This window comes from Lissotriton helveticus, chromosome 2_1, assembly GCF_964261635.1.
Source record: "Lissotriton helveticus chromosome 2_1, aLisHel1.1, whole genome shotgun sequence".
NCBI lineage: Eukaryota > Metazoa > Chordata > Amphibia > Caudata > Salamandridae > Lissotriton > Lissotriton helveticus.
The window spans coordinates 2,123,272,920-2,123,299,510 of NC_136059.1; the positions used below are offsets into that span (position 1 = coordinate 2,123,272,920).

Sequence of the window (26,591 nt, forward strand, 5' to 3'; positions counted from 1 at the left end):
CCCCAAAACCCCTTTTCCCCTAGCCTATGGTGGCCACTGGGGGTGGAGTCCCCTCCGGATACCATCACCACGGCCCGTAACTTAGGGATCAGGTTTGACAGTGCCCTATCTTTCAAACAGCAAGCAGGGGCAGTGGCAGGGTCTTGTTTTAATATCATCAGAGGGCTTAGAAAGTTTTTTGATTTTCTCCCTCTGACAGCCAGGAAGACGGTGACAGTAGCACTTGTAACATCTCGCTTGGACTACTGCAACAGCTTATATGCAGGATTAAATCGATCCGTCCTGCATAGGTTGCAGGTTGTCCAAAATGCTGCTGCCCGTCTGGTCCTAAAATGGCCGAGGAGGTCATCTGCCTCGGCCGCTCTCAAGGCCCTACACTGGCTACCCATTCACAAACGCATACTGTTTAAAATCTTAGTGATTACCTTCAGGGCATATCACCAAAAAGGACCCAAATATTTCCTTCCCTGGTTTAAACAGTATGCACCAACACGCTCCCTAAGATCAGCCAACATGAATTTGTTGCAGACCCCCAAATTTAAACTCTCAACTAGAGGAGGGAAATCTCTCGCAACACTGGGCGCAAAAGCTTGGAATAGACTCCCTCCCAACTTGCGCTTGATCTCTGGTGAGAAGAATTTCCGTAAGGCTCTGAAAACTTGGATTTTCAACCTTTCAGACTCGGCCAGTATGACTCTGGTTTAGACACAGCGTTCTGTTTAGAGGAGATGGATGTGTGAGCTGACTTTTCCGGCCTTCCACCTAGGCTACGGGCTACAAGCGCCAAGATGCTCCCTGGAGTGACAGTCGCGCTATAAAAGTGCATACTTACATTACATTACATTACTGAGGCAGACAGTGCACCCATAGTGCACACCCATACCCGCCAGAAGCTCTGCCAGCTGCCAAATGCCGGGCAGGGGGAGGAGGAATTCAAACTAGCCATGGTGGTCCAAGGGGTATGACCCCCGCTGCTGCCGCTGCCTGCCCCGTAGTGGAAGAGTGAGGCCGTGCCCGTGTCTGCAATCCCCGTAGAACCAGACAAGCTGTTCCGGCTGGAGAGGTTGCGGTAGTGCACCAGAGCGTTGCCCGCCCCACCGCTCCAAGGCCAAGAAGACGCGAACGCCAGAACTCTGCACCCCATGTGCACGTGCCCCAGTGCTCCCACAGCCTCCCAGCATGACCCGACCAGCAGCGCTCCCGTAGGTCGGCTGCATGCTGTTATCCTCCCTGCGGCAGAATAGGACAAGACCCCACCTGCCTATAGGACGTGTTCGACCTGGGGCTGAAAAGACAACTGCCAGGGTATACGGAAGTCTTACATTAACCCTGTGACACCGCCGGTAACAGGCATTGAAACTGGAGAGGTCCATGGCGCACTCAGGGAGAAGTCTTCTGAAGCCTGTGTTGGATTGAAACTCAGCACTACTGCGCCTGAGCAGCGGCAACCCCTGCCCCTCCAGCAAGCAAACCACTCTGCCACACCAGCACGCCCACTCGGCAAACCTCTCATGAAGAAGGCAAACAAATCCCCGTCGGACCTGACCAATCTTCGCCCAATCACACTTCTCCCGGCTCTGGGAAAAATAACCGAGCAGTTGGTCTACAGAGAACTCAAGCTTTATCTGGAAGCTCATAATATACTCCACCCGCAACTATCTGGCTTCCGCCCCAAACACTCAACAGAAACAGCTCTGATCGAATTGTCAGATACAATAAAAACGCTGCAAGACCAGAGGAAGAAAGCCATTCTTATTCTTCTCGACCTCACAGCAGCGTTCGACACCATATCCCATTCCATCCTAATCAACAGATTGATGGACATAGGGATTTCAGAAACAGCCCTATCGTAGATAAAATCATTCCTTACCGACAGGTCTCAAACTGTCGCTCTCGGCCCTTTCCATTCCAAAGAGAAAAAGGTCTCCTCCGGAGTACCTCAGGGGTCCATCCTGAGTCCCCTTCTCTTTAATATTTACCTCATCCCACTCCTATCACTGATTGAATCATTCGGCATACTGGTAACATCGTATGCCGATGATACGCAGCTGATAGTACCCCTAGAGGATAACTCAACCAATGCCGAGCTCAATCTCAAAAACTGCTTAACTGCGGTCTTCCACTGGATGAACACTAACCATCTTAGATGTAACTCCAGCAAAACAGAGATCCTCCCCATCGGCAAAAACTCCTCCTTCTGCCCAGCCCTCTGGTGGCCGGATGACTCTGTGGCACCTCCCCAGACTGTAACCACAGCTAGGAACCTCGGCGTACTATTCGACTCAGATTTATCATTCGACCAGCACGCCAGGAATGTTGCCGGCAGATGCTTTGGAATAATAAAATCGCTAAGAAAGTTTTTTGACTTTCTTCCACTCTACGCCAGAAAAACAGTTACAGTGGCTCTCATAATCTCACGCCTTGATTACTGTAACGGCCTCTTGGCGGGGACAAAAAAGTCCACACTAACCAAACTCCAAAGTGTTCTTCACTCGGCTGGCCGACTTGTCCTAAAATTGCCCCGTAAATCATCTATTTCCGCAGCCCTAAGTTCCCTGCAGTGGCTCCCTCTCCACAAAAGAATACTTTTTAAAATACTTACCATTGCCTTTCGGGCATTTAGCACAACTGGTCCAAAATATCTAACCAAACGTTTCCCCCACTACAACCCTAGTCGATCCCTCCGTTCAGCCCAGGACAACCTCATGTCCCCCGCCAGGTACAACTTGAAGACGAAAGGTGGAAAAACTTTAAGTTTCCTGGCCATTAAAGCCTGGAACAGCATGCCCAAATACCTGAGACAACAAACCCTTGAGAAGCCTTTCAGAAAACTTCTAAAGACTTGGATCTTTAACCTTTCCGACGACTTCACTAAAGCGGCCATCTAAGCCCTCCACTGCCTCCTAGACTGGGCCTTCAGGATTTTCAGCGCCATGATGCTCCCTTCAGAGCGAACGCTGCGCTTTAGAAATACCCCCTCAAATATCAAATATCAAAAATAGATGAGCTAAAGCATTTGTGACCGCAGAGCCCGTTCAGCAGCACCGGGTGACTGAATAGCTGCACTTGAACCTGGAAATTGTCAAAAGCCCTGCCGTACAGCATGAAGTATGCAGTGCGATCACATACCTCTGCAACAGCCCACTGCAGCAATGATGACCTCCCGCTCTCCCTGCGAAAGCTGCGACCTGTAGTTGCACAAAGCTAGGAATGGTAGCTGCAGGGCCACCTGGTGGTGTCTCGCCAGCATCGCTTCTTAAGTGAAATAACCAGCTGTTGACTAAAGCAAAGTCCACGTGCCACAGTGAAGGCACACACGCCACCACAGAGACTTCCCAGGAGAAGGCCCACAAGCTTCCCCCATGCAAAAGGGTAGAATGTAAGTGAAGGAAGGAGAGGTTACCCTCTGAGAGACACATCTGTAAGCCTGTATGGCAACACAAGGAAAGGGAGCATTGTCAAAAGGCCCACTGATCTACCTGAGGATGAAGATGCCAGCCGCACGAGCCCTAAACTGGTCATGAAAGAAAACGAGCAATGCCCCAACACTTAGCCACAAACACTTAAGCACAGACTAGGAAAGAGGGACACACCAATCACATTGTCAGCGCAAACAAAACGGTATATAAGCTGGTCTATACCACTTTTCTGCCACAAATAACCATGAGAGTATGCCGCCCACCTTCTCCCAGCGGAACCCTGCTGTGACTGCAGGACAGACAGAACACATGCATCCTGACATACTGGCCGTACTATGCCGTGGAGGAGTCAAGAGAGGAACTCAGCAAAAGTACCATTCACGCACAAGCGAGTTATCTATCCGTTGCAGGGCAAGAGACTGTAACTCTGAGCACAAGGGGAAGATCAAAGAAGAAAAGGAGCAGCAAAGCCAACAACATCAGCAAAGTGGCCCCACCCCCAGAGGATGTACTAGAGGTTCACCAGAGACTGTAAAAGCCTGCTAATTCCGCTGCCACGATTGGAAGCCAGAGATCTGCTTTCCCTGTGAAGGCGCACTACATGCCAGCCAGAGATCTGCTTTCCCTGTGAAGGCGCACTACATGCCGCCCAGAGAGAAAAGACCACACAACAAAGAAGAACCACACCTGAGGAGAAAAGTGAGCAATGCGCAACCCCAGTGACTGTCTGCCATCACTGCAAGTGAGAAAACAGTGCCACTCACCCCCGATGGTGAACAGCCACCACTGCAAGATCCTCTACATCTCCCAAATGCCAGCGAAGCTCCGCAGTGGGCCAAACACAGCAGAATGTCCCCCCAAACACTGCCTCAAGACGAAGTCGCCAGAGATCCACAACAGGCAAGAGGAGAGTTGCACACCCCACGTCGCAAGCCGCCACCACGATGTATGTTATGACGTCAGGCGACACGTGCCAGGACGCCACAGTCGCACCGCAAGCATGGAGCACGTCACTCAAAGTGACCAACTCCACCAAGCATGCCCGAAGGGAGGCAGGTTCAAGTGTTACGATGGCGCTGCCTCAAGGCGCAAGTACGACACCCTCAAGTGAAGAGAAGAGGAGCACCGCAAAATCCCTGAGGAGGGGATGGTGTCTGTGAGAGGTTCCCAAGAGGAAGAAGCAAGTCCTACTGACAGGACACATCTGCGACAGGTCCACAGAAGAGTCAAGACTGTCCCAAGAACTTGATGCAACCAGCGAGATGTCAATGTGGCGCATACATGAGACATGTGGCAGGACGCCACATCCAAGTTAGGACCTGGTCGGAAGGAGGAAAATAGAGTGGGAGGACGCCATTCCGGGAAAGAATAAAGAACAGTGGCACAACAACCCACTGCAGCAACGATGACCTCCCGCTCTGCCTGCGAAAGCTGGGACCTGTAGTTGCACAAAGCTAAGAATGGTAGCTGCAGTGCCACCTGGTGGTGTCTCGCCGGCATTGTTTCTTAAGTGGAATGACTGGCTGTCGACTAAAGCAAAGTCCCCGTGCCACAGTGAAGGCACACGAGGCACCACAGAGACTACCCAGTAGCCCACAAGCTTCCTCTATGCAAAAGGGTAGGCTGCAAGTGAAGGAAGGAGAGGTTACCCCCTGAGAGACACATCTGTAAGCCTGTATGGCAATACAAGCAAAAGCAGCATTGCCAAAAGGCCCACTGATCTACCTGAGGATGAAGATGCCAGCCACACGAGCTCTACACTGGGCATGAAAGAGAATGAGCAATGCCCCAACACATAGCCACAAACACTTAAGCACAAACTAGGAAAGAGGGGCACACCAATCACATTGTCAGCGCAAACAAAACGGTATATAAGCTGGTCTATACCACTTTTCTGCCACAAATAACCATGAGAGTATGCCGCCCACCTTCTCCCAGCGGAACCCTGCTGTGACTGCAGGACAGACAGAACACATGCATCCTGACATACTGGCCGTACTATGCCGTGGAGGAGTCAAGAGAGGAACTCAGCAAAAGTACCATTCACGCACAAGCGAGTTATCTATCCGTTGCAGGTCAAGAGACTGTAACTCTGAGCACAAGGGGAAGATCAAAGAAGAAAAGGAGCAGCAGAGCCCACATCAGCAAAGTGGCCCCACCCCCAGAGGATGTACTAGTGGTTCACCAGAGACTGTAAAACCCTGCTAATTCCGCTGCCACGATTGGCAGACAGAGATCTGCTTTCCCTGTGAAGGCACACTACATGCCGCCCAGAGAGAAAAGACCACACAACAAGGAAGAACCACACCTGAGGAGAAAAGTGAGCAATGCGCATCCCCAGTGACTGTCTGCCATCACTGCAAGTGGGAAAACAGTGCCACTCACCCCCGATGGTGAACAGCCACCACTGCAAGATCCTCTACATCTCCCAAATGCCAGCGAAGCTCCGCAGTGGGCCAAACACAGCAGAATGTCCCCCCAAACACTGCCTCATGACGAAGTCGCCAGAGATCCACAACAGGCAAGAGGAGAGTTGCACACCACACGTCGCAAGCCACCACCACGATGTATGTTATGACGTCAGGCGACACGTGCCAGGACGCCACAGTCGCACCGCAAGCATGGAGCACGTCACTCAAAGTGACCAACTCCACCAAGCATGCCCGAAGGGAGGCAGGTTCAAGTGTTACGATGGCGCTGCCTCAAGGCGCAAGTACGACGCCCTCAAGTGAAGAGAAGAGGAGCACCGCAAAATCCCTGAGGAGGGGATGGTGTCTGTGAGAGGTTCCCAAGAGGAAGAAGCAAGTCCTACTGACAGGACAGATCTGCGACAGGTCCACAGAAGAGTGAAGACCGTCCCAAGAACTTGATGCAACCAGCGAGATGTCAATGTGGCGCATACATGAGACATGTGGCAGGACGCCACATCCAAGTTAGGACCTGGTCGGAAGGAGGAAAAGAGAGTGGGAGGAAGCCATTCCGTGAAAGAAGAAAGAACAGTGGCACAACAACCCACTGCAGCAACGATGACCTCCCGCTCTGCCTGCGAAAGCTGGGACCTGTAGTTGCACAAAGCTAAGAATGGTAGCTGCAGTGCCACCTGGTGGTGTCTCGCCGGCATTGTTTCTTAAGTGGAATAACCGGCTGTCGACTAAAGCAAAGTCCCCGTGCCACAGTGAAGGCACACGAGGCACCACAGAGACTACCCAGTAGCCCACAAGCTTCCTCTATGCAAAAGGGTAGGCTGCAAGTGAAGGAAGGAGAGGTTACCCCCTGAGAGACACATCTGTAAGCCTGTATGGCAACACAAGCAAAAGCAGCATTGCCAAAAGGCCCACTGATCTACCTGAGGATGAAGATGCCAGCCACACGAGCTCTACACTGGGCATGAAAGAGAATGAGCAATGCCCCAACACATAGCCACAAACACTTAAGCACAAACTAGGAAAGAGGGGCACACCAATCACATTGTCAGCGCAAACAAAACGGTATATAAGCTGCTCTATACCATTTTTCTGCCACAAATAACCTTGAGAGTATGCCGCCCACCTTCTCCCAGCGGAACCCTTCTGTGACTGCAGGACTGACAGAACACGTGCATTCTGACACACTGGCCGTACTATGCCGTGGAGGAGTCAAGAGAGGAACTCGGCAAAAGTACCATTCATGCCCAAGCGAATTACCTATCCGTTGTAGGTCAAGAGACTGTAACTCTGCAGACAAGGGGTAGATCAAGAAGAAAAGGAGCAGCACAGCCCACAGCGTCAGCAAAGTTGCATCGCACCCCGAGGATGTAATAATGGTTCACCAGAGACTGTAAAAGCCCGCTAATTCTGCTGCCACGGCTGGCAGCCTGAGATCTGCTTTCCCTGTGAAAGTGCACTACGTGCTGGCCAGAGAGAAGTGGCCACACAACAAGGAAGAACCGCCCATGAGGAGAGAAGTGAGCAATACGCAACGCCAGTGGCTGTCTGCCACCACTGCAAGCAAGGAAACAGTGCCACTCACCCCTGATGGTTAACAGCCATCACCGCAAGAAAAGGAGAGTCAGAGAAAAGCAACGTTGAAGACCCCAGGGAGATCTTCTACATTTCCACCATGCCAGCGAAACTCCGCAGTGGGCAAAACACAACAGAGTGTCCTCCCTCACATAGCCTCAAGACGGAGTCCCCAGAGATCCACAACAGGCAAGAGGAGAGTAGCAGACCCCACGTGGCAAGCCCCTCCACTACGTATGTTCTTACGTTAGACGACACGTGCCCGGACGCCACAGTCGCACCGCCAGAATGGAGCACGTAACTTGAAGTGACCAATTCCACAATGCACGCTCGAAGGGAGGCAGGGTCAAGTGCCACAATGGCGCAGCCTCGAGGTGCAAGCAGACGCCCTCAAGTGAAGAGAAGAGGAGCACCGCGAAATCCCCGAGGAGGGGATGGTGCCCGTGAAAGGGCCCCAGGAGAAAGAAGCAAGTCCTACTGACATGACAAACCTGCGACAGGTCCGCAGAAGAGTGAAGACCATACCAAGAACTTGACGCGCCCAGCAAGATGCCCATGTGGTGCAAACATGAGACATGTGGCAGGACGCCACATCCAAGTGAGGACCTGGTCGGAAGGAGGAAAAGAGAGTGGCAGGACGCCACTCCGTGAAGGAAGAAAGAACAGTGGCACAACACCACAGGGCAGACAACTGATGGAGCAAGGTGGCAAACACAAAAGTTTGTGTACCCCTCGTAAAGTTAATGTCCCATAACATTAATATTGACTGATTGCATGTTTTGCGAAATTAACCAACCATAGAATAAAGTGCACACATTATTTTTATTATTACACATGGGGAGAAATAACTTTGCTTGCATGTTGCAAATAAACCCAGCTAATATGTATTGTCATGGTGTTGTGAATTAATGCACAGCTTGTAAAATAATCAAAACGCAATTTAAATGTGCTTATTGTATTCGTTTATGTGGTGGAGAGGTCAAAATGTAAGTATAAAATGCATTTATGTGGCTTATTTGCTAGGTAACAACTAACTGGGAAACATTAGTTAGATGGGAGGTAAACAGAATGGGTTTAAAATCCAATAATTAATATAAATCTGTGTTTGTTTTCACGATAGTTCCAAAAGTGGCTTCTGAGGCCCTTGCAAAGATGGACGCTTGGGTAAACTGTGAGCAAGAGCTGAACTGTGCAGACGCGCTAAAACCTGCAAGTCAGAGTGAACTGCCTGTGCTCGAGGAGGTTCAAGGCTGATGTGGCCCGGAACATAGGATGGGTGCCAAACCTGGGCGACTGAACGTTGAGAACATGGGAATATTGCCTGATGTTGCCACTCAAGGAAATGGCTAGGCCAAAGACTGTCCTAAAACAAAGACTTATTATTTCTTGCTGACACGCTGTGAAATTTATGTTGTAATGGTGAAGAGATGCTCACCCACCCCGATTTTTTCTAATCACAGCCCAAATAAGTGGTGTTAGTTACATTTTAGATAGATTAAGTTAGGGATTTAGGGTATAAAAACCCCTGGTTTTGTGTAGTTGGGGTCGCTTTTTCAATTTCCATCGGAGATGCTGCCCGATTGCTGACCGATTCCTGGATGTAAGATTTCTAATGGTTTTTCTTCCTTCTTTGCTTTGCAGGATTGAAGGAGAAGATGAGGGTGTTAGTTAGGGATGTTAGGAGAGAATGACTTTGGAACTATCTGTTCTTTGCTAATCTTTAACTGTTTTCTAAAATAAAGCGATTCTTTTCTTGAGTTCTAAATAAAATGATAATTTTGAAATAAAGTTTAAGATTTTACTGAATAAAGATTTACTAATGCCTAAATGTCAGACATGATAAAGTTTTGCTTTGAATAAAATTAGATAAATGAAGAAGTAAGAGCTGGTCTTTGAATTCTTCCTACGCCTAATTTTCATTCTAGCAGATCCATTGCCATTATGGTGGTGTGTCTGAATAATTCAAGTCTGAATAATACCATGGTAAAATGTTTTTAAATCTGCAGGTGTAAATAATAGTTAAATAGGTTTAGGCGCTCCACCTAAATGTTACAGCGTTTCTCTGCTGCGATTCACCAGAGCCTTGCAGCCAAGTGTAAGTGAACAGGGTAAATGCGCAGTGCAATGGGCCCCACTGATGCATGGTTTGTGTGTTTTAAGGTTTCAGGGAAATGGGGAGTATTGATTAGAAATGATTTCTGGAGCCGCGCTGTAGCACAACCACCACAGGCGTGCAGGAGAAAAAGGAGCAGAGCGACAGGACAGAGGACTCGTACCACCACAAGATGAGCCCACCCAGAGACACCAGACAGCAATCAAGCCACAACGACATCCCTGTAGACAGCCCAATGGGAGAACCAAATGTAAGCCGCAGCTAGAGCGAACCGTGTTTCTCTCCAATGCTTCCAAGTGCAACAGTCCAGTCCCAAAGCCTGAACGACATCCCTGGAGACAGCTCCATGGGAGACCAACATGTAAGCCGCAGCCAGCATGAACCGCGTCTCTCAACAACGCTTCCCAGCGCGACCGTCCAGTCCCAAGCATCGGCAGTCCAAGTCGGACGGCATCCCTGCCCCTCACTGCAGATGCCATGCGTGAAGAACAGCAAGATGAAGACACTGGCTGCGAAGTCCCTCTATTCTACCTCACTCCACAAGGTCACCCAAGACAATAGATCGCCGCCTGTTGCCCAACTGAAGGAAAATCACAGTTTTTGTCATCGTCATCCATGTGCATCATCACCAAGGAGCATCACACACCAAAGTGGATCCCCACACTCCAGACAACCAGAGCTTAACGAGGCGAGCCGCCCAGGAACCTTCTGTGTGCCCCCGTCAACATGAAGCCTGCCGAAGTAGAGCACCATTGGAATATCCACCCTTGGGGTTACACAAGGCTTGGCCGTGGCCCTGTTGGGAGTTCCGCAGCAACCCCTCAGCATGTCCTACGAAAAGGCCTACAAAGTTCACACAGTCATGTGGCAATCCAGGAGCAAGGGCCTCGACGGAGTTCCTTTGAGAGGGGAATCCAAATAGGAGAGATGCATCGGCAGCAGCTCCACGACAGGCACGGGAAGCATGGAGGTCACAGTCAAAGACTGGTCAACCAAAGAACACCGGAGGAAGGCACAGAACCCGAATCCTGACAGCGGGAACGTCTAGACCGAGACACCACCGTCTGCGGCTACATGAGCGACTTGGCTGTGGTCCTGTTGGCAGTTCCTCAGCGACGCCTTCGCGCAGCCTACACAAAGCCCACACAGTCCACACGGTCCCATGGCAGCCCTCCAGGAGGCTCCCGTGAGAGAGGAGTCCGGGCACGAGAGGCAAGTCTGAAGTTGCTCAGCTGTTAGGACCTAGAAAGACCATCAAACACGCCGCCTCCAAGGGAAGGCCTCTCACACCGAGATCATCCCCAACAGCGGGAAGTTTGTCGTCCACCGGAACCTCAGCACCTGTGAGATATCCTGTGTGGACTCCACCACTGCTCCAGATGCATCAATACTTGAACTTGGTCTGAAGTACATCCCCATGGCGGACTAAAGCATCTTGACCATGAGGTCCAAAGCTCCAGCGCTGCCTGGCTGACAGCCTGAAGAAACTCATTTGGTGCTACGTGTTGTTTATTTGTTTTCTTACAGCTTGGACTTTTGTTTGTTTCTTTTCGTTAAAGTTTGGGAGGGATGTTGTGTCTGGTTGTACACTTTCTAGTGTTTCACCCTCTTAAACACACACTAACACCCACCCATCACAGGCGTCACCAGTCAGGTGACCCTGTTAATAAAAGGGGCTGGGCGCACGTGCCCTGGGTCTGTTACAGTACCCTGCTGCTGAGTGTCTGTGCCCGAAACTCCACAGGCGCCAGACCGCACAATGTTGCTCCCGGGTCAGCCACGCCAGCTTCCAGGCTCCAATTGCGGGCCACCGCTGCAGTCTGGGTCAGGCACCACAGACTCTCTCTTTAGGCCCCGATGGCAGAGCCCCGGCCAGGTGCAGTGAGCCTCCTGCAGCCACCATGCAGCGCTCACGGTTGTCGGACAATCCATGAGGCAGTGGCGGTGTGAGCAGATTATTGTGAGTAGGATAATTTTGGATAAGAACAGCAACTAGCAGACGTCCACTATGTTGCCCTACTAGGCCACGCCCCCATACGCTTTACATTTTCATCTCCTAGAAAGCCTTGCACCTGCTGGTGCCTGTCGGTGCTCAGGAAGAGTGTGAATTCCATCATGGAGTACATTTGAGGCATACTTTCAACATCAATATGTGGATTGCGCAAAGCAAGCCTTTCAGCTGGTAAATATGGGTGTAATCTGCATGCTGGTTAGTGATCATGTGTTTTACCTGCCAAAAGGACAGGGGCTCCATCTGCACAAAAAAGATGACTGGCAAAAGCACGCCCACAGTGGATAGAACATTACCTAGATGAGCTGTGAAGAATATTTTTCATTGCATCTAACCCTCCACTCAGCTAGATTCACGCTACCAATTTTATATAAAATATCTATTATCATGTGTATGACGTGGTTAGAGATGTAGCCTAATTCTGCTTTGTTTAGAAGTTGTAATATATCTTTCTGTGCAGTATTCATTTTGCAGTACCCATATGCATCTATCACCAGACAAAATGGTTTACTCAAGTTATATTGTTTTCTCATGTACAGTGAACATCACAATAATAGCCAAAAGTAATCAAATTCCTCTAGTATATAACCTGCTTTTAAACTATAGGTTGTCTGTTACATAATTGTATTTTCTACATCAGAAGTATGTTAATCTTTCTTCTCCAATCTTTCTCAAAAGATTCCTCATAAAACGAGATTGCCTAATTGTTTTGAAGTAAAACAGGCCTTTAAAGGTCTTAAGTCACTGGAGTTGTACATGGTCACAGCATGCTGATTTGAATAGATGTATTGCACTCACAGTGTTGTTACCTGCGTAAAGAAGTTTCCGAATGCAATGGATTTGCTGGGATTTACAAGCTGCATAAAGAGGAGTTCCCAAATGAGGAATGTCTTGGTCAACATCTATACCCCAGGTGATCAGCACTTCCAAACAGTCGCTGTAACCTGCCAATACAGCACGTGACATGTTAGGTAGCCATTTCAATATGGATAGACAAATAGAAATGTCATTATGTTTTAGTAGATAATTGTTACATCTACCATACCACATTCATTGAACTGTACCTTTACTGGATGCTTCATGAGTCGGTGAAGGCTGGCATGACTCCAACTGCGTTTTTGCGCCATACTCCAGCAGAAGATCCACACAACTAGCACTGCCTCTCGAGCATGCATTAAATAACGGAGTTACACCATCAATTGTTGTAGCATTTACCTGGAAAATACCAGATGCATCAAAATAATGCCTTTTTTTCTGCTCTCTACCTAAAACTAAAGTAATATCACAATAAAGTTGTCTTTGGATTTGTGGAAAGGTTTGGACAGCATTTTCCTATGTTGACTGTCTTCTCCACTACATGTGATTTTTCATATATTGCCTGAAAATAACTATGCTGTCAACAGTTTGAACGGTGTACTGCAGGCAATAACAGTTTCACCAGTTTTAAAATTATACTTTGCACTTAGGTTAAATTACTACCATTCCTTAATCATCACTAGAGACACACATGCAATGACATCTCCTCAACAATGTTAGCCAACCTCACCCTCAGATATAGCACACATCATCTATGAAATAATAAAATATTTAAACACAATGGAAAGGAGAGGACTTAATCTTGAAGAAGCATGGAAAAAACTCAAATCCCAGACCAACACAATTAAATCTTTTGTTATTTTTTCTTGAAATAGATTTGGTCACAAGCAGTTAATTAATAAATTCAAGATTATTATGAATACTTGGCAGTGTACATGATTAAGTACATGAGAGATAGCACTGTACAATCAGGGCGGAAATACAGCTTCCCATATCTGATTAAGACATGTTTCCCCCCCTTAATTGCCTTTAAGACTTAGGACCAGTCTCTGTTTCATATATCTGACAGAGAAGTGACCACAACTCACGTGCCCTAGGATGGATCTGACTAATCCATTCCCTAGCAATACACAAGCGGGCAACTATGATTCTGATGGAGAGAATTACAGAGTCGGGGTCCAGCACCAGCTTCATATACTGTTGGACCTGGTCCTCTCTGCAGGGTCACCCCCAAACCTTTTGCCTTTTTTCCACCCACTTTTTGCTGAATTCGTTTTGTTGGCTTTAGGACTCTGAGTACTTTACCACTGCTAACCAGTGCTTAAGTGTGTGTGCTTATTCCTTTAAACATGCTTTGATTGGCATACACAAAACTGGCATATTTAATTTACTTATGAGTCCCTTGTAGAGTAGTATAAAATGTACCCAGGGCCTGTAGATCAAATGCTACCAGTGGGCCTGCAGCACTTATTGTGCCACCCACTTAAGTAGCACCTTAAATCATGTCCCAGGCCTTCCATTGCAGACTGAATTATGTATCACACTGCCTTGTCAACCTGGCATTAACTCCCCTTTCAAAGCCTTAAACTACCCCTTTATTACACATAAGTCACACCTAAGGTAGCCCCAAGGTAGCCAACAGGGCAGGGGGCAGTGGAATTAAAAGGTTGGACATGTACTTTTAAGTTTTACATGTCCTGGTACAGAAAAACTCCCAAATTTGTTTTTCACTAATGTGAGCCCTACCCATTCCATAGGAAAACATTGCGGCTTCCTTATTGCATATAATAAGCTGTAATTCCTAACTGAGAGGAGGAGGATATTTTTTTTATTGGAAGACTTTACAGAACACATCAATTCATCAAAATACACAAAACAGTTCTTGACAATACCAGATATTTCAGGTTTCACAAACCAATTTAAAACACCACATTGATTTATCATATTACAATATAGCAGCAATTCTGTATATTCCCAAATTTTTCAAATTTCACTTGTTGATTCGACTTTTCAACATAGTTGTATGATCTCATGCAAATCCCTACTGCACAGCTTATCTATACAAACACTTCCTATTGCTTCACAAATTGTATATGTGAGCCTGATGCAATGCATTGCATCTCTCTAGCCCGTTTATTCTCAGCATTTTGGCTCTCCATTGCTCAAATGTGGGAATTTACGTTCTTTTCTAATTGTGCAGGATTATACACCTTGCAATTAATGTGACATTTTTTTTTAATGATCTGCACTAAAACTGGCCACCGATGGATAGCCCAATAATATCTGCTGTGGGTTGTTCGGTAAATCGATATTGATCGTGTTCCGGCAATAATTCCATATGGAAGCCCAATATTCCATCATCTTCAGACATTTCCAAATAATATGTGTCCAACTACTCTCGGCCTCCATCAAACATCTGAAACATTTTACTGGTATTTGAGGATTCATTTTATTCAAAAAAGAAAGCGTCTTATGTAGATGCCATTTGGTATAGAACTGCATGCGCCGTAGGTTAGCTCCTTTCAGTACTGAAAAGGTATAAAGATGTATCTTATTTCAAAACTCTGCTGTAATGGGCAATTCTTCCCATGACTGTCATTTCTGATTAATTCTGGTAAAGATATCGGCCTCAATGTATTCAGAGAGTCTGGTTTTCCAGTACTTTATGGATATGTGTGTGCTTATTTCAATCAAACCTTCCGCTAGGTTCGATCTGGCCCTTATAGTTTTAGGATCTAGACCCTTTAAAAAATGTCTGATTTGAAGGAATGACCATTGAATGGATAGCTTTGAGTACCTAATCCTACATCAATCCACTCTTTCCATGAGTTGTAGTTTAAGAAATCTCTGATATATGTGTATCTATTGATTCCCCATCTGTAAGCTGCCTTTTTATCAACAAGAGGTTAATATCCAGTTGAGATGTCTACTAGTCTAGTCGATCCATGGATAACGGGTATAGCGGATATGTAAACATCTATTCTTTTCTTTAAACAACCACGGCAAGTGTTTATAATTGACTTTTTCGGTGACTTGGTCAGTCGTAAAAGAGCATGAATTTTATATTCTTTCAGCACAAGATCTAAAAAGAAGTTATCCATTAGCCTGTCACCTCCTTGGGTTTTAAAAAACCAAACAGAAAAGTATGCAAAGCTTGTAAAGTAATATTCTCTCTGGTTTGGTAAAGCCAGGCCACTATCCTTTGTCAACCTGTACAATATAATTAGTGCTACTCTGGGAGCATTATTGACTCACATGAAGGTAGAGAACTGTTCTTCAACTTCTTTAAAAAATGTAATCTGCAAAATACAGGGCACAGAAGCGTATACAAAATTAGATAGCAGCAGAACAGATATACGGATTAGCTCTGTTCTGCCTATTATTGATATTGGTAAATGATTCAATTTTGTAAATAAAGATTTAATTTGACTATTTAATGGTACATAATTAAGTGTAAAAACATCTTCTCTGGGGGCGTGGCTACGCGGGCGAAGATGGTGGACGTGGCTTGCTAGAGCTCCCACCAGCCCGCTATAAATCCGTCTACTTATCCTGGCCTCCGGACCCGCATCCCACCTCACACTTGTGGCGGAGGTAGTGGCTGGCGAGGGGTGCCCTCCGGTGTGAGACTCTGGGTTCCCGGATCTTCGGTGGCGGCGGCAGCACCCCGGGGCCTACATACAACGTGGACAGCCGGGACCTCAATTTTAGCGATCCCCGGCAGGGAGCTCCCGGAGTCGGCTGGCTGTGGCAGCGGTGGGGCCCGCGCTCTGGGGTCTCGGCCGGCAGCGGAGCAGTGAGAGAAGGTGCGGCCGTGCCCCACAGTAGAGGTGTGTGTGCAGGCACTACCGGAGCACCGGAGGAGGACTGCGGCCTACACTGAGACCCGGAGGCCGGGGCCTCGATTTTGGTGATCCCCGGTTGCCTAAGGTGAAGCGCGAAGGAGGCCTGGGCCGAGCAGCAGCAGGACTGATGGTGGTGCGGCCCCCCGGAGTGAGACCCTGCTCGCTTTCCGGCCCGGGAGCAGTTGAACTTGCCTGATCTCCTGCCGGCGGGCCCCCCCTGTGTTGGATCTCCCCGGAGGTGGTGCCTGCAATCTGGTGTGCAAGCGGATGCTGGCGGCGGTGGCGAGGTGAGCCCATGGTGTGTCTCTAGGGCCCCGAGTGACTGGCTAACAGGCGGTGGGGCTGGAGCCCGCTGCGAGTGACCCGGCAGACCGCCCTGGGGTGATAGCTAGAGGTGTGGGGGACCCCCGACAGTCTGCGGCGAGTGACTGGCAGTGGACGGTCAGGATTGGAGCCACATGCACCGGGAGGTGTAGCTAGACTGGTACCACGCCGTACTCATCGGTCCATGATCGGAGCTGCGTGCAGGCCTACGGCGTCCCTGAGCTGGAGTGGAAGACTGTGTCGTGGACCCGTACACCCTGGGGCGGTGGAGCCCATAGGGAGCAGCGACCCGGATCACGCAGGGGCTTGCCCTGAAGAACCCTGCATGTGCCCCCCCCCGGTGGCGGACTGAAGCGGTCTGCGAGAGGTGTGGGACAGAGGCGGGGAAGGCCATTCTGAACAATCTCTTTGGTGGTTACTGGAGACGCGGGATACCCTGGCAAGAAGACCCGCGACTGTTCCGTGAGCAGAGGCCCCGGAGTGAGCCTGGCCATGACCAGAGGGGGGGTGGGCCTGCCAAGCAGGGACCCATGGACAAGTTTACGGGACCGAGTGGAGGTCCCGGAGCATCCGGTGGCCAGGGGTCGGGACCGGACAACGCAGCGCTCATGGCGGCAATTACCCAGTCCAGGGACATGCTGGATGCCAAGATTGGGTCGGTTGGGTCGGACGTGACCCTTTTGCGCCAAGACCTGCGCAACGCGGTAGCACGAATCACAGAGACAGAATCTAGGATCTCGGTTGTGGAGGACGATGTTGGGACCCTGAAGCGGAAAATGGCGGCGATGGAAAACATTCAAAGGGGCCTGGCGCTTCGTGTGGAAGATGCCGAAGGGAGGGCGCGCAGAAACAACCTTCGCTTTGTGGGTTTTCCGGAGGGCTGTGAGAAGGGCAATATGGAACAGTTCTTATCCCAGTGGTTGGAGAGTTGGCTTCCCCCGGATGTCCTGTCCCGCTGTTTCGTGATCGAACGTGCCCATAGGGCCCTGACACAGAAGCCGCCAGCGGGAGAGAGGCCCAGACCGGTGATTGCTAGACTCCTGAACTTTCACGACAGAGACACTATATTGCGGGAAGCAAGGGCCAAAGACTCCCTTCTCTTTGAAAACCAGAAGATCATGATCTTCCCTGACTACACCAGGCTTGTACAACAACAGCGGCACTCCTTCATTGCCGCCAAGGCAAAAATTTGTGGCCTAAAGATTCAATACTCCTTGCTCTACCCGGCCCGCCTACGGGTGGTCTTTCAATCACGTACTCACTTTTTTGACACACCGGAGGACGTTTTCAAATGGACTGATGAAACGGTGAGTGTCAGGCCACATGCTCAACGTGGTTTGAACCCGGGACACTCGAGGGACCCGTTGCAGGACCAAGGGGACCAGACTGCCCGAACCAAAAGGAATAGAAGGTCTCGATCGCGGAAACGTCTCCCACTGCTGCGCCTACCGACTCCGATCATTCTGGAACGGGCCGCTGAGAGACTGTGGGGACATAGGCCCTGCTGCAGATGCCGTGAGCTCCAACTGAGAGGGGCTGTACCGCTGTATTCTACTGTATTGATGATTGACTGCTGCGTATACTGCCGCGGCTAGTTTGTTCGTATACCATTGTGTGGGGTTGGGGGAAGGGGTTCGGGGTGCTCCTATATAGGGGCTACTTGCCTCCTACGTTAGTGGGAGTTGTCTAGGGTGGGGGGGGGGGGTTCCTATTGTTTGCAGGGGTAGTTGGGATCCATTGGTATGGTTGGCCTTGGGCACTCTGTTTTGGGCCCGAGGTTGCCCATGCCGCGACAGATACTTCAGTGTTCTATGAGGTATAGGGGTGGGGGCAAGGGGCGAAGGGGGGGTTCGAATGGGGGGGTCTGGTTTGGGACAAGGTGGGTGGGGAGGTTGTTGTTGTTGGGGGGCGCAGGGGTGGATGGGGGGATTGCACGTGATTTCTAATGCTTTGCCAATGACTGTGCTGTGTTCTTGGGCGTGGCGCCGGGGGCCCGCTGGGTTCGTTCCATTCGACTATGGCTGACGCGCCGCTTCCAGGGCTCCCCAGAGAGTCCATGCATGTGATATATTGGAATGTAAGGGGGATGCTCGACAAGATCAAACGAGGGGCGATTTTACGATGGGGGAAGAGGGAGGCTGCGGATGTACTGTTGTTGCAAGAAACACACATGATGGGAACGAAAGTGCTTAGCCTGCAGAGATTTGGCTATCAGCAAGTCTATCATGCCGGATTTTCTAGGGGGTCCAGAGGGGTTGCTGTTTTGGTACATCGCAGGTTGGCCTACATCCATGAGAGACAGTGGTCTGACCCACAGGGTCGATGCATTTTCATCAAGGGGATGGTGGGTTCTGAACCGGTGGTTTTTGGAAGTGTCTATGCCCCTCCTCCATTGCAATGGGCCTCGTCTGAGAAGTTGTTTGCGGTGTGGGCGGACATCCCGGAGTCCTTGGCAGTGCTGGGAGGTGATTGGAATGAGGTAATGGATGTGTGTATGGACCGTCAGAGGTTGCAGGGGATGCTGACAGCTGCTGCCCCTACCCGGTTGAATGCGATGGTGGAAGGAATGGGCTGGGTGGATGTGTGGGGACATATGCATCCCAAAGTGCGAGAATATACGTATGTTTCGGCGGTGCATGGTTCATTCTCGCGACTGGACTATATGTTTGTGCCCAATGCGTTCCTGAACAGAGTGCGGGAGGCGGGGATCTTACCTAGAGGGTTGTCTGACCATTCCCCGGTGGCCGTCAGGTTTGGGCTGCATACGAAACATCAGCCGTTCCGGTGGAGGATGTCCTCATGGCACCTTCAGCAGGCCGACTACATCCAGCACCTGCGGGGTGCGATTGCACATTATTGGCAGGAGAATCTGGTGGAAGATATAGATGCAGTCGTGTTCTGGGAAGCCATGAAGCCCACCATAAGAGGGATAGACATTGCATGGTGTGCGGTGGCCTGTCGACAACGTCGAGAGGCCATCACTGAGGCGGCCGCGCAGGTGGACACTCTAGAACAGCAGTGCCGGGGAGGGGGGGATGAGGTGGCGGTGAGGTTGCTCCTGCAGGAACAGCAGTCATATGCGTCTGTGTTACTAGACGAGGCTAGACAAGCGTGGCTGGCCACGCGGAGTAGAGTCTATCAGTGGGGGGACAAGTCCTGTACCATGCTCCATAGGTTATGTCAGCATACCCTCCAACCGCTTACGCTACCGGGTCTCACCGATGGGGATGGTGTGGCGATCATGGACCCGGCTGCACTGGCGGCGAGCTTCGCCCACTATTATAGGGAGCAATATGCTCCGCGGGATTACCTTTCGGCAGACGCGATTGATAAATTCATTGCGGACTTACCTCCGAAGGCGGTCTCAGATGAAACCAGAACAGCGCTAGACCTTCCCCTGACGGCGGAGGAACTGGGAGACGCGTTGGGACAGCTCAACACAGGGAAGACGCCTGGGCCAAGCGGCTTCCCATGTGAATTTTATAAGACATTCCACCTCCAATTGGGGTCCCATTACCGGACCGCACTGGAGGCGGCGCGATCGCAGGGTAGACTGCCAGCTGACTGGCGGCACGCCGAAGTTGTGGTCTTTCAAAAGCCTGGCAGGCCCCCAGACAGGCCGGACTCCTATCGCCCAATCTCTTTACTCAATATCGAGGCTAAGCTGCTGGCTAAGGCCTTGGCGAACCGCCTTCTCCCGTACGTGACTGCCCTGGTCCACCCGGACCAGGCTGGTTTCATGCCAAATAGGGCGACGCGGCACAATATCAGGCGGGCGCAGGCGGCGGTTGATGCTGTTGTGGCCAAGGGAGAACATGCGGCCCTACTACTAGCGGATATAGATAGAGCCTTTGATTCGGTCAGTTGGACATACATGTTCACGCTCCTGCCCCGCCTCAACCTGGGCCCGGTGTTTATCTCCTACATCAAACTGCTCTATACCGATATCACGGCATCTGTACGTGTCTCCGGGGCGGTCTCCGAGAAGTTTCCAATCGGCCGGGGGACCTGACAGGGGTGCCCGCTCTCCCCGTATTTATTTGCACTAGCTATGGAGCCCCTGGCCTCTTGGGTACGCATCGACGCGCAGATGCGGGGCTTTGAGTGGGGTGGAAACCTCACCCACAGAATTGCACTCTATGCAGACGATGTCCTCTTCTTCCTTACAGATTTACACAGATCGGGCCCCCAAGTCTTGGAGATAATGCGTATCTTCGGGGAGGTATCGGGCCTTTGTCTAAACCCGCGTAAGTCCACCCTGTGGGTGTTGGGTGGCGGGGTAGTGGCCGACCCTTGGGCATCAACGTTGCAGGTGGCGGCCGGGGGATTAAAGTACCTAGGAGTGTTCCTCTCCGAGTCCGCGGACGTTGCTTGGGAACGCAACGTGGTACCAGTGTGGGAAAGGGTCCAGACGGATGTTAAAACGTGGTCTCGGATGCCTCTTACTATTTTTGGTAGATCTGCGATCTTCAAAATGGTCGCACTCCCGCGCCTCTTATACCAGCTGCAGAACCACCCCACCTTATCGCTCCCCAATGGTTTTGGCAGGTTAATTCTGTCTTGAGCCGTTTCCTGTGGGCTGGAGGGGCAGCCAGGGTGGCGCTGCGGACGTGCTTCCTGTCCACGTATTGTGGTGGCCTGGCCACGTCAGACCTATTGTCTTATTATCAGGCCTCCCACTTGCTGGTACTTAACGAATGGTGGTATGGGGACAGAGGAGACCCAGCATACGCCCTAGAGCGCTCGCTGATGGGTGATAACACATTACACACGATCCTATACTCGGCCAAGCTACGGCGAAAGCTGCCATGTACCACGCAAGTGGTCTTTGTTATATGGCGACAGGCGCTGCGCCGCATGGGCTGGTGGGGCAGATTAACGGCAGAGACTCCGCTTTGGAAGAACGGGAGGCTCCCCGGGCTGGCCTCGTTGACAGGGTTCGGTGGGTGGGACGCCATCGGGATCTCGTCGCTAGGACATGTAATGACCGGGGTCACCCTCAAATCCTTCCAGGAGCTCAGTACCGAGTTCCAAATGCCCAAGACCCAATTCTTTCGCTATCTACAGTTCCATCATGCGCTAGCGCCTAGCATTGCGGGCTTGGAGTCATTACCGGAATTCAGCCCAGTGGAGGCGAAAGTCTTCATGGTAGACCTCGGCGATAAGAAAGTGTCCCGAATCTATCAGACGCTAGTCACGCACTGCTCCTCCTCCCTACTTCCCCTTAAAGATGCCTGGGAGAAAGACATTGGACCTTTAGATGATGATGATTGGAGGGAGGCACTAGAGTCCCCAAGAGGGACTGCCATAGCGATACGACTCTGGCTCATCCAGTTCAAATACTTACACAGGGCCTATTACACCCGGGAACGGTTGTGGAAGGCGGGCCTGATTGTGTCTCCGGAGTGCCTGCGCTGTGGAGTTGAGAGGGGTACGCTGCTGCACACTGTGTGGTCTTGTGCTGGCCTGACCAGATTCTGGAGTGGTGTATGGAGTTGTTTGTCAGAGGTATTGGGGTGGGATCTTCCCCGCACCCCCAGATTAGGGATCCTCCATGTATTGGAAGGTGTAGGAGGAAATATATACAAGCGCCATCTATTGTTACTGGGTCTGGTCGTTGCAAAAAGGGACCTGGCACGAGCATGGAAGGGAGTGCGAGCCCCCCCACTGTGTGCATGGAAGGCTGGCCTGGACTACTTTATGGGGCTGGAGCGCCCGGTGTTTGAGGCCAGAGGATGCCCCCGTAAGCACTATAAAATCTAGAAAAGGTGGGCGGAGTATAGGGGGTTGCCTCTGGACCCTCCGAGAGAACAGGAGGATGGACTACAGGTGGAGGAGGACACTCGGGCCTAGGGCGGTGCGCCAAACCGGGCACACTACGACCAAGTGCTGAAGGCTTAATGTGATCACGTGCATGGGGTTAGGGAGGGATAAGTGGTGGGTAGACGGGAAGTTGGGTGGTTGGGGTAAGGGGGTGGAGGTGGGGTGGCTCTTATTTTCCTCTTTTCATTGATTGGTCTATGCAATAATACTGAAACGTGTCACGATATTTGGTGGTGATCTCCTGATTGTGGAGAGCCGCATATATGCTTTTACCTGATCAATCAATAAAAATTTGTTGTGAAAAAAAAACATCTTCTCTGGCTTCCGTAATCTATATACCATGGTATCTCTTGGGTTTCTGATTTACTAGAGGTTGGTGATCCGAGGATAAATTATCTATAGTGCAAATTACATAAAGCAACTTCTATTTGAAACCTATTAATCTTATTTCCCCCATCAACTGAAATAAATAAAACAAAATTGCCTTTTTTTGAATTTCCAAACCAGGTTTGAAAAAAAGTGCAACCATGTAAGACGTGACGGCCTTAGGGTGGTCTCCCTCTATTTTTCTGATCTAGTTTTTGCTAGTTTAGGGACTGTGCACTTTACCGCTGCTCAACTCATGGAGTATCTTGAAACCAATAAGTTGTTGGACCGTCACAATCGGCCTTTGCACCTATGCAGAGCACCAACACAACTTGCGGTTTTGAATTCAAAAAGATGTTCTCTTAACATGAACACTCCATCACTGCTTGTGCTGTTGGACGTTTCAGCAGCACTCAATATGGTATCCCGTCCTAGATTGCTTCAAAGATTGCAGGGGATAGTAATCCATGGCACAGAATTAAAATGGTTCAAGGATTTTCTGACTGTTCGTACCCAGACGAATAATTTGGACCTTTATAAATCACAAACTTTACAATTAGATAAGGGGGTGCTGCAAGGCTCTTTTTAAAGCCACACTCTCTTTAACATTTATGCAGCCCCCTTGTCAAAATTGCTAGAGCTTTTGGCTGTGAACGTTTATTGTATGCTAACAACACACAGTTAATTTTCACACTTAGTAAAGACTTGATTAATGCAAAAGAGCACTTTTATGCTGGTATGAGAGCCATTGCTACAGAAAACTGTCTACAGCTGAACACCAGTAAGAACAAGATTATGCTTTTTGGTAAGGCCCAACAGCTCCGGACACCAGACTGGTGGCCCTCGGATTTGGGTGCTGCACCTAATCTGAAATTGGTTGTAAAAAATCTGGGAGTTCGACTTGATCAAGCACTCACTATGATAGAGCAGGTTGGGAACACCATAGGGACCTGTTTTCATATGCTGCACTTGTTATAGAGAGTTTTCACTCTCCTTTCACACTATACGGGAAGACCTTAGTTCAACTATTGGTTATCAGCCAGCTAGATTATTGTAATGCCTTATTAGTTTACAATGAGACATTGATAAATAAACTGCAGGTGATTCTGAATACAGCAGCCCATCTTATCACCAATCGTCCACCCAGGTCAGCTTCTTCTCCTCCTTGCCAATCTACAAAATAATTATTTTCAAAATTTGCTGTCTGACACATAAGTCCTTAAGTGGAAAAGGCCCAAGCTATCTGTCTTCAAAGCTTTTGCCATATTGCCATATCGACCAAGTAAACCGTTAAGAGCCAGTGACAAAACCTTGCTTACGGATAAGAAAGGAAGGTCCTTTTCCTACTACGTTGTTGGGTGTGACTCCCTGCCAATAACTTTCTGTCCTCAATTGTCAAATGTGTGATAGTTTGTATTAAAACTGAAAATCTGCTGTCTAGAATATTAGGTCTCTTTTTCCTCAAATGAGTGAACGTGTCATGCTGTTCTTTGTCTAAAGTAACAACCCACAGTGGTTGGTGTATATGGTGATCATATAATATATAATTGTTTGGTCATTTGACCTTGCTGACTTTATTTTTAGATGGTGTTTTGTGCTGTAGCTCAATCATCTGCTTATGAGTACCAACACCGCATCTACACCATCGCAAATTGATCCTAAGCAACGGGTAGAAGTTGTATTATCAACTATGGGACTGCTGGATTTTAGGTATTGTGTGTCTATATATTTCTGCTTAGTAGACATAGGATCAATTGATCTATAGGTATTTGGATTTAGGTTATGTACATCTTTTGTATATATATTTATTTGTTATTATCTATCTGTTTCTTATTTTTCTACATGACAAGTTTTACTTTGCAAATTTTCCGTGGAACTGCTGCATCTCCCGACGTTACGATGGTGTGACAGAGACAGATATATTACCTAATTTCTAATTACGCCTGTGTACAGTTTTTAAGACAAGCTGAGGATGTGGGCGCTCTGTAGGGCAACACTGTTTTGTTCTTTCGTAGTGTTCATAGATGAACGGGGTGTTAATATAGTTGGTAGAGCAATACTGATTGCTTGTGTTTACCCCATTCTGGAAATCTATCTGTCCATTAATGTTTGGACACCTGGACTTATATGTTGATCTGTACATCTCTTCCTGTTTGGATATCTGGACTTAAATATTATCCTTTACATCTTTCTGTTCCTCGCAGAAATATCATGGTATTGTTCCTTGGAAAATAAGAAGGAATAAGAAATAAAAAGGATTGGAATTATTACGTTCAAGGCCAATATTCTGGGCCCACGCTACAAATCTATCCATACATTTTTTTGGTGAGGGCACGTTTATTCTTGTTGTTTTATTTGTTTCATATATTCTTTCTTGTGTTGTGTTCAAGGAGTCCTGTTTTTCCCCCAGGCCTCTTTGACATCTGTTCTATGCATATATCTCTTTAATCTTCTTCCCTTTCTGATTAATATAATCATGCCCCTTGAGGCGTTAAGAGCAATTTGTGATACTGTATAGGACTAACCATATGACGAGGAGGGGGGTCTATTTTCTGGTCAACACTTGTCTATATGGGATGTTTCTATGAATGTAGATTGGATGTAAATATGTTATGATTTAGTGCAATGTCTTGTTCTATGTGAATAGGATTAAAGGTGTGTAGATGTATTTTTATATGTTGTATTTCTATATATATATGTTTGTTGATGTCTAAATGTAAATATTTATATGTATATGTATGTGGTTATTTATACGTTGTCTTATTTTGCAGTCCTGTGGAAGTTCCTTTCAGAGGAAATAAACGCGTTGGCTGTTGTAGAGCGTTTTTATGAAGATAAATAAAGAACATGTATGAAATTAAGTGACCAGTCTGTGACTTCATCCCTGGTGCTGCCTCCACTCTTGTATTGACCTTTTCCTACTTAGCTCCTTTTCATTAGAATAAGCTCCCACTTTGCTTACTTCAATGTACTGATCATTTTAAATTCCCTTTCTCAAGACTGAGTTGTTTGCAGCCTAAGAGTCTGGCCTACCTGTTTATTTCTGAGCTGCACCGAGATACCCCTCTGGGGTGATTTGTGCACGTTCTAAATTAAATTAACATAACATAACCAGTGTTACAGTGCTTGTGCTCTCTCTCCTAAACATGGTAATATTGGCTTACCCCCAATTGGCATATTTAATTTACTTATTAGTCAACCTATGTCCAGGGCCTGTAAATTAACTGCTACTGGTGGGCCTGAAGCACTCATTGTGCCACCCACTTAAGTCGCCCTCTAACCATAGATCCGGCCTGCCATTGCAGAGCCTGTATGTGCAGTTACTACAGACACTTCGACCTGACATGATAGATAGATATCTTGCCAGGCCTAAATCTTCCCTTTTTATATGTGTAAACCACCCCTAAGGTAGACCCTGTATAACCCACAGGGCATGTCAACCTGGCATTAATTCCCTTGCCAAGCCTTAAACTCCCATTTTATTACATATATGTTAACCCTAAGGTAGGCCCTAGATAGACCAGAGGGCAGGGGGCAATGTATTTAAAAGGCAGGACATGTACTTTTAAGTTTTACATGTCTTGGTAGTGAAAAACTCCCAAAGTGTCCCAAAGTCATTTTTCACTACTGCAAGGCCTATTTCTCCTATAGGATAACATTGGAATTTCCTTATTACATTTTATAAGTGTAATTTCTGATTGGGAAGCAATAAGACACCTAAGTCTGGTGTTTATGGAATCACAATTTAAAATCATAACTTATGGTGAAATCAGATTTTAAATTGCAATTCTGTAAATGCCACTTTTAGAATACTTGCATTTTCTCAGTTGAGCCATTTGGTGCCTGCTGCCAGTCTCTGTTCATTCTGAGTTGGGT

The 26,591-nt window shown here is 48.6% G+C and overlaps 1 protein-coding gene across 5 annotated transcripts in view; it reads right to left on the reverse strand.

Annotated features, from left to right (window-relative positions):
* The window catches only part of ASB5 (ankyrin repeat and SOCS box containing 5), a 589,281-nt gene that overhangs the window by 95,022 nt on the left and 467,668 nt on the right, over nucleotides 1-26,591 (reverse strand). For 4 of the 5 annotated variants that reach the window (XM_078677084.1, XM_078677085.1, XM_078677086.1 and 1 more), the window contains exons 4-5: nucleotides 12,606-12,756; nucleotides 12,351-12,485 (exon numbers count right to left, since the gene is read on the reverse strand). In XM_078677084.1, coding sequence (XP_078533210.1) covers nucleotides 12,351-12,485; nucleotides 12,606-12,756 — 286 coding nt within the window. Of the gene's footprint in view, nucleotides 1-12,339; nucleotides 12,486-12,605; nucleotides 12,757-26,591 lie in introns of all 5 variants that reach the window. The other variant, XR_013607216.1, reaches the window with a different exon arrangement.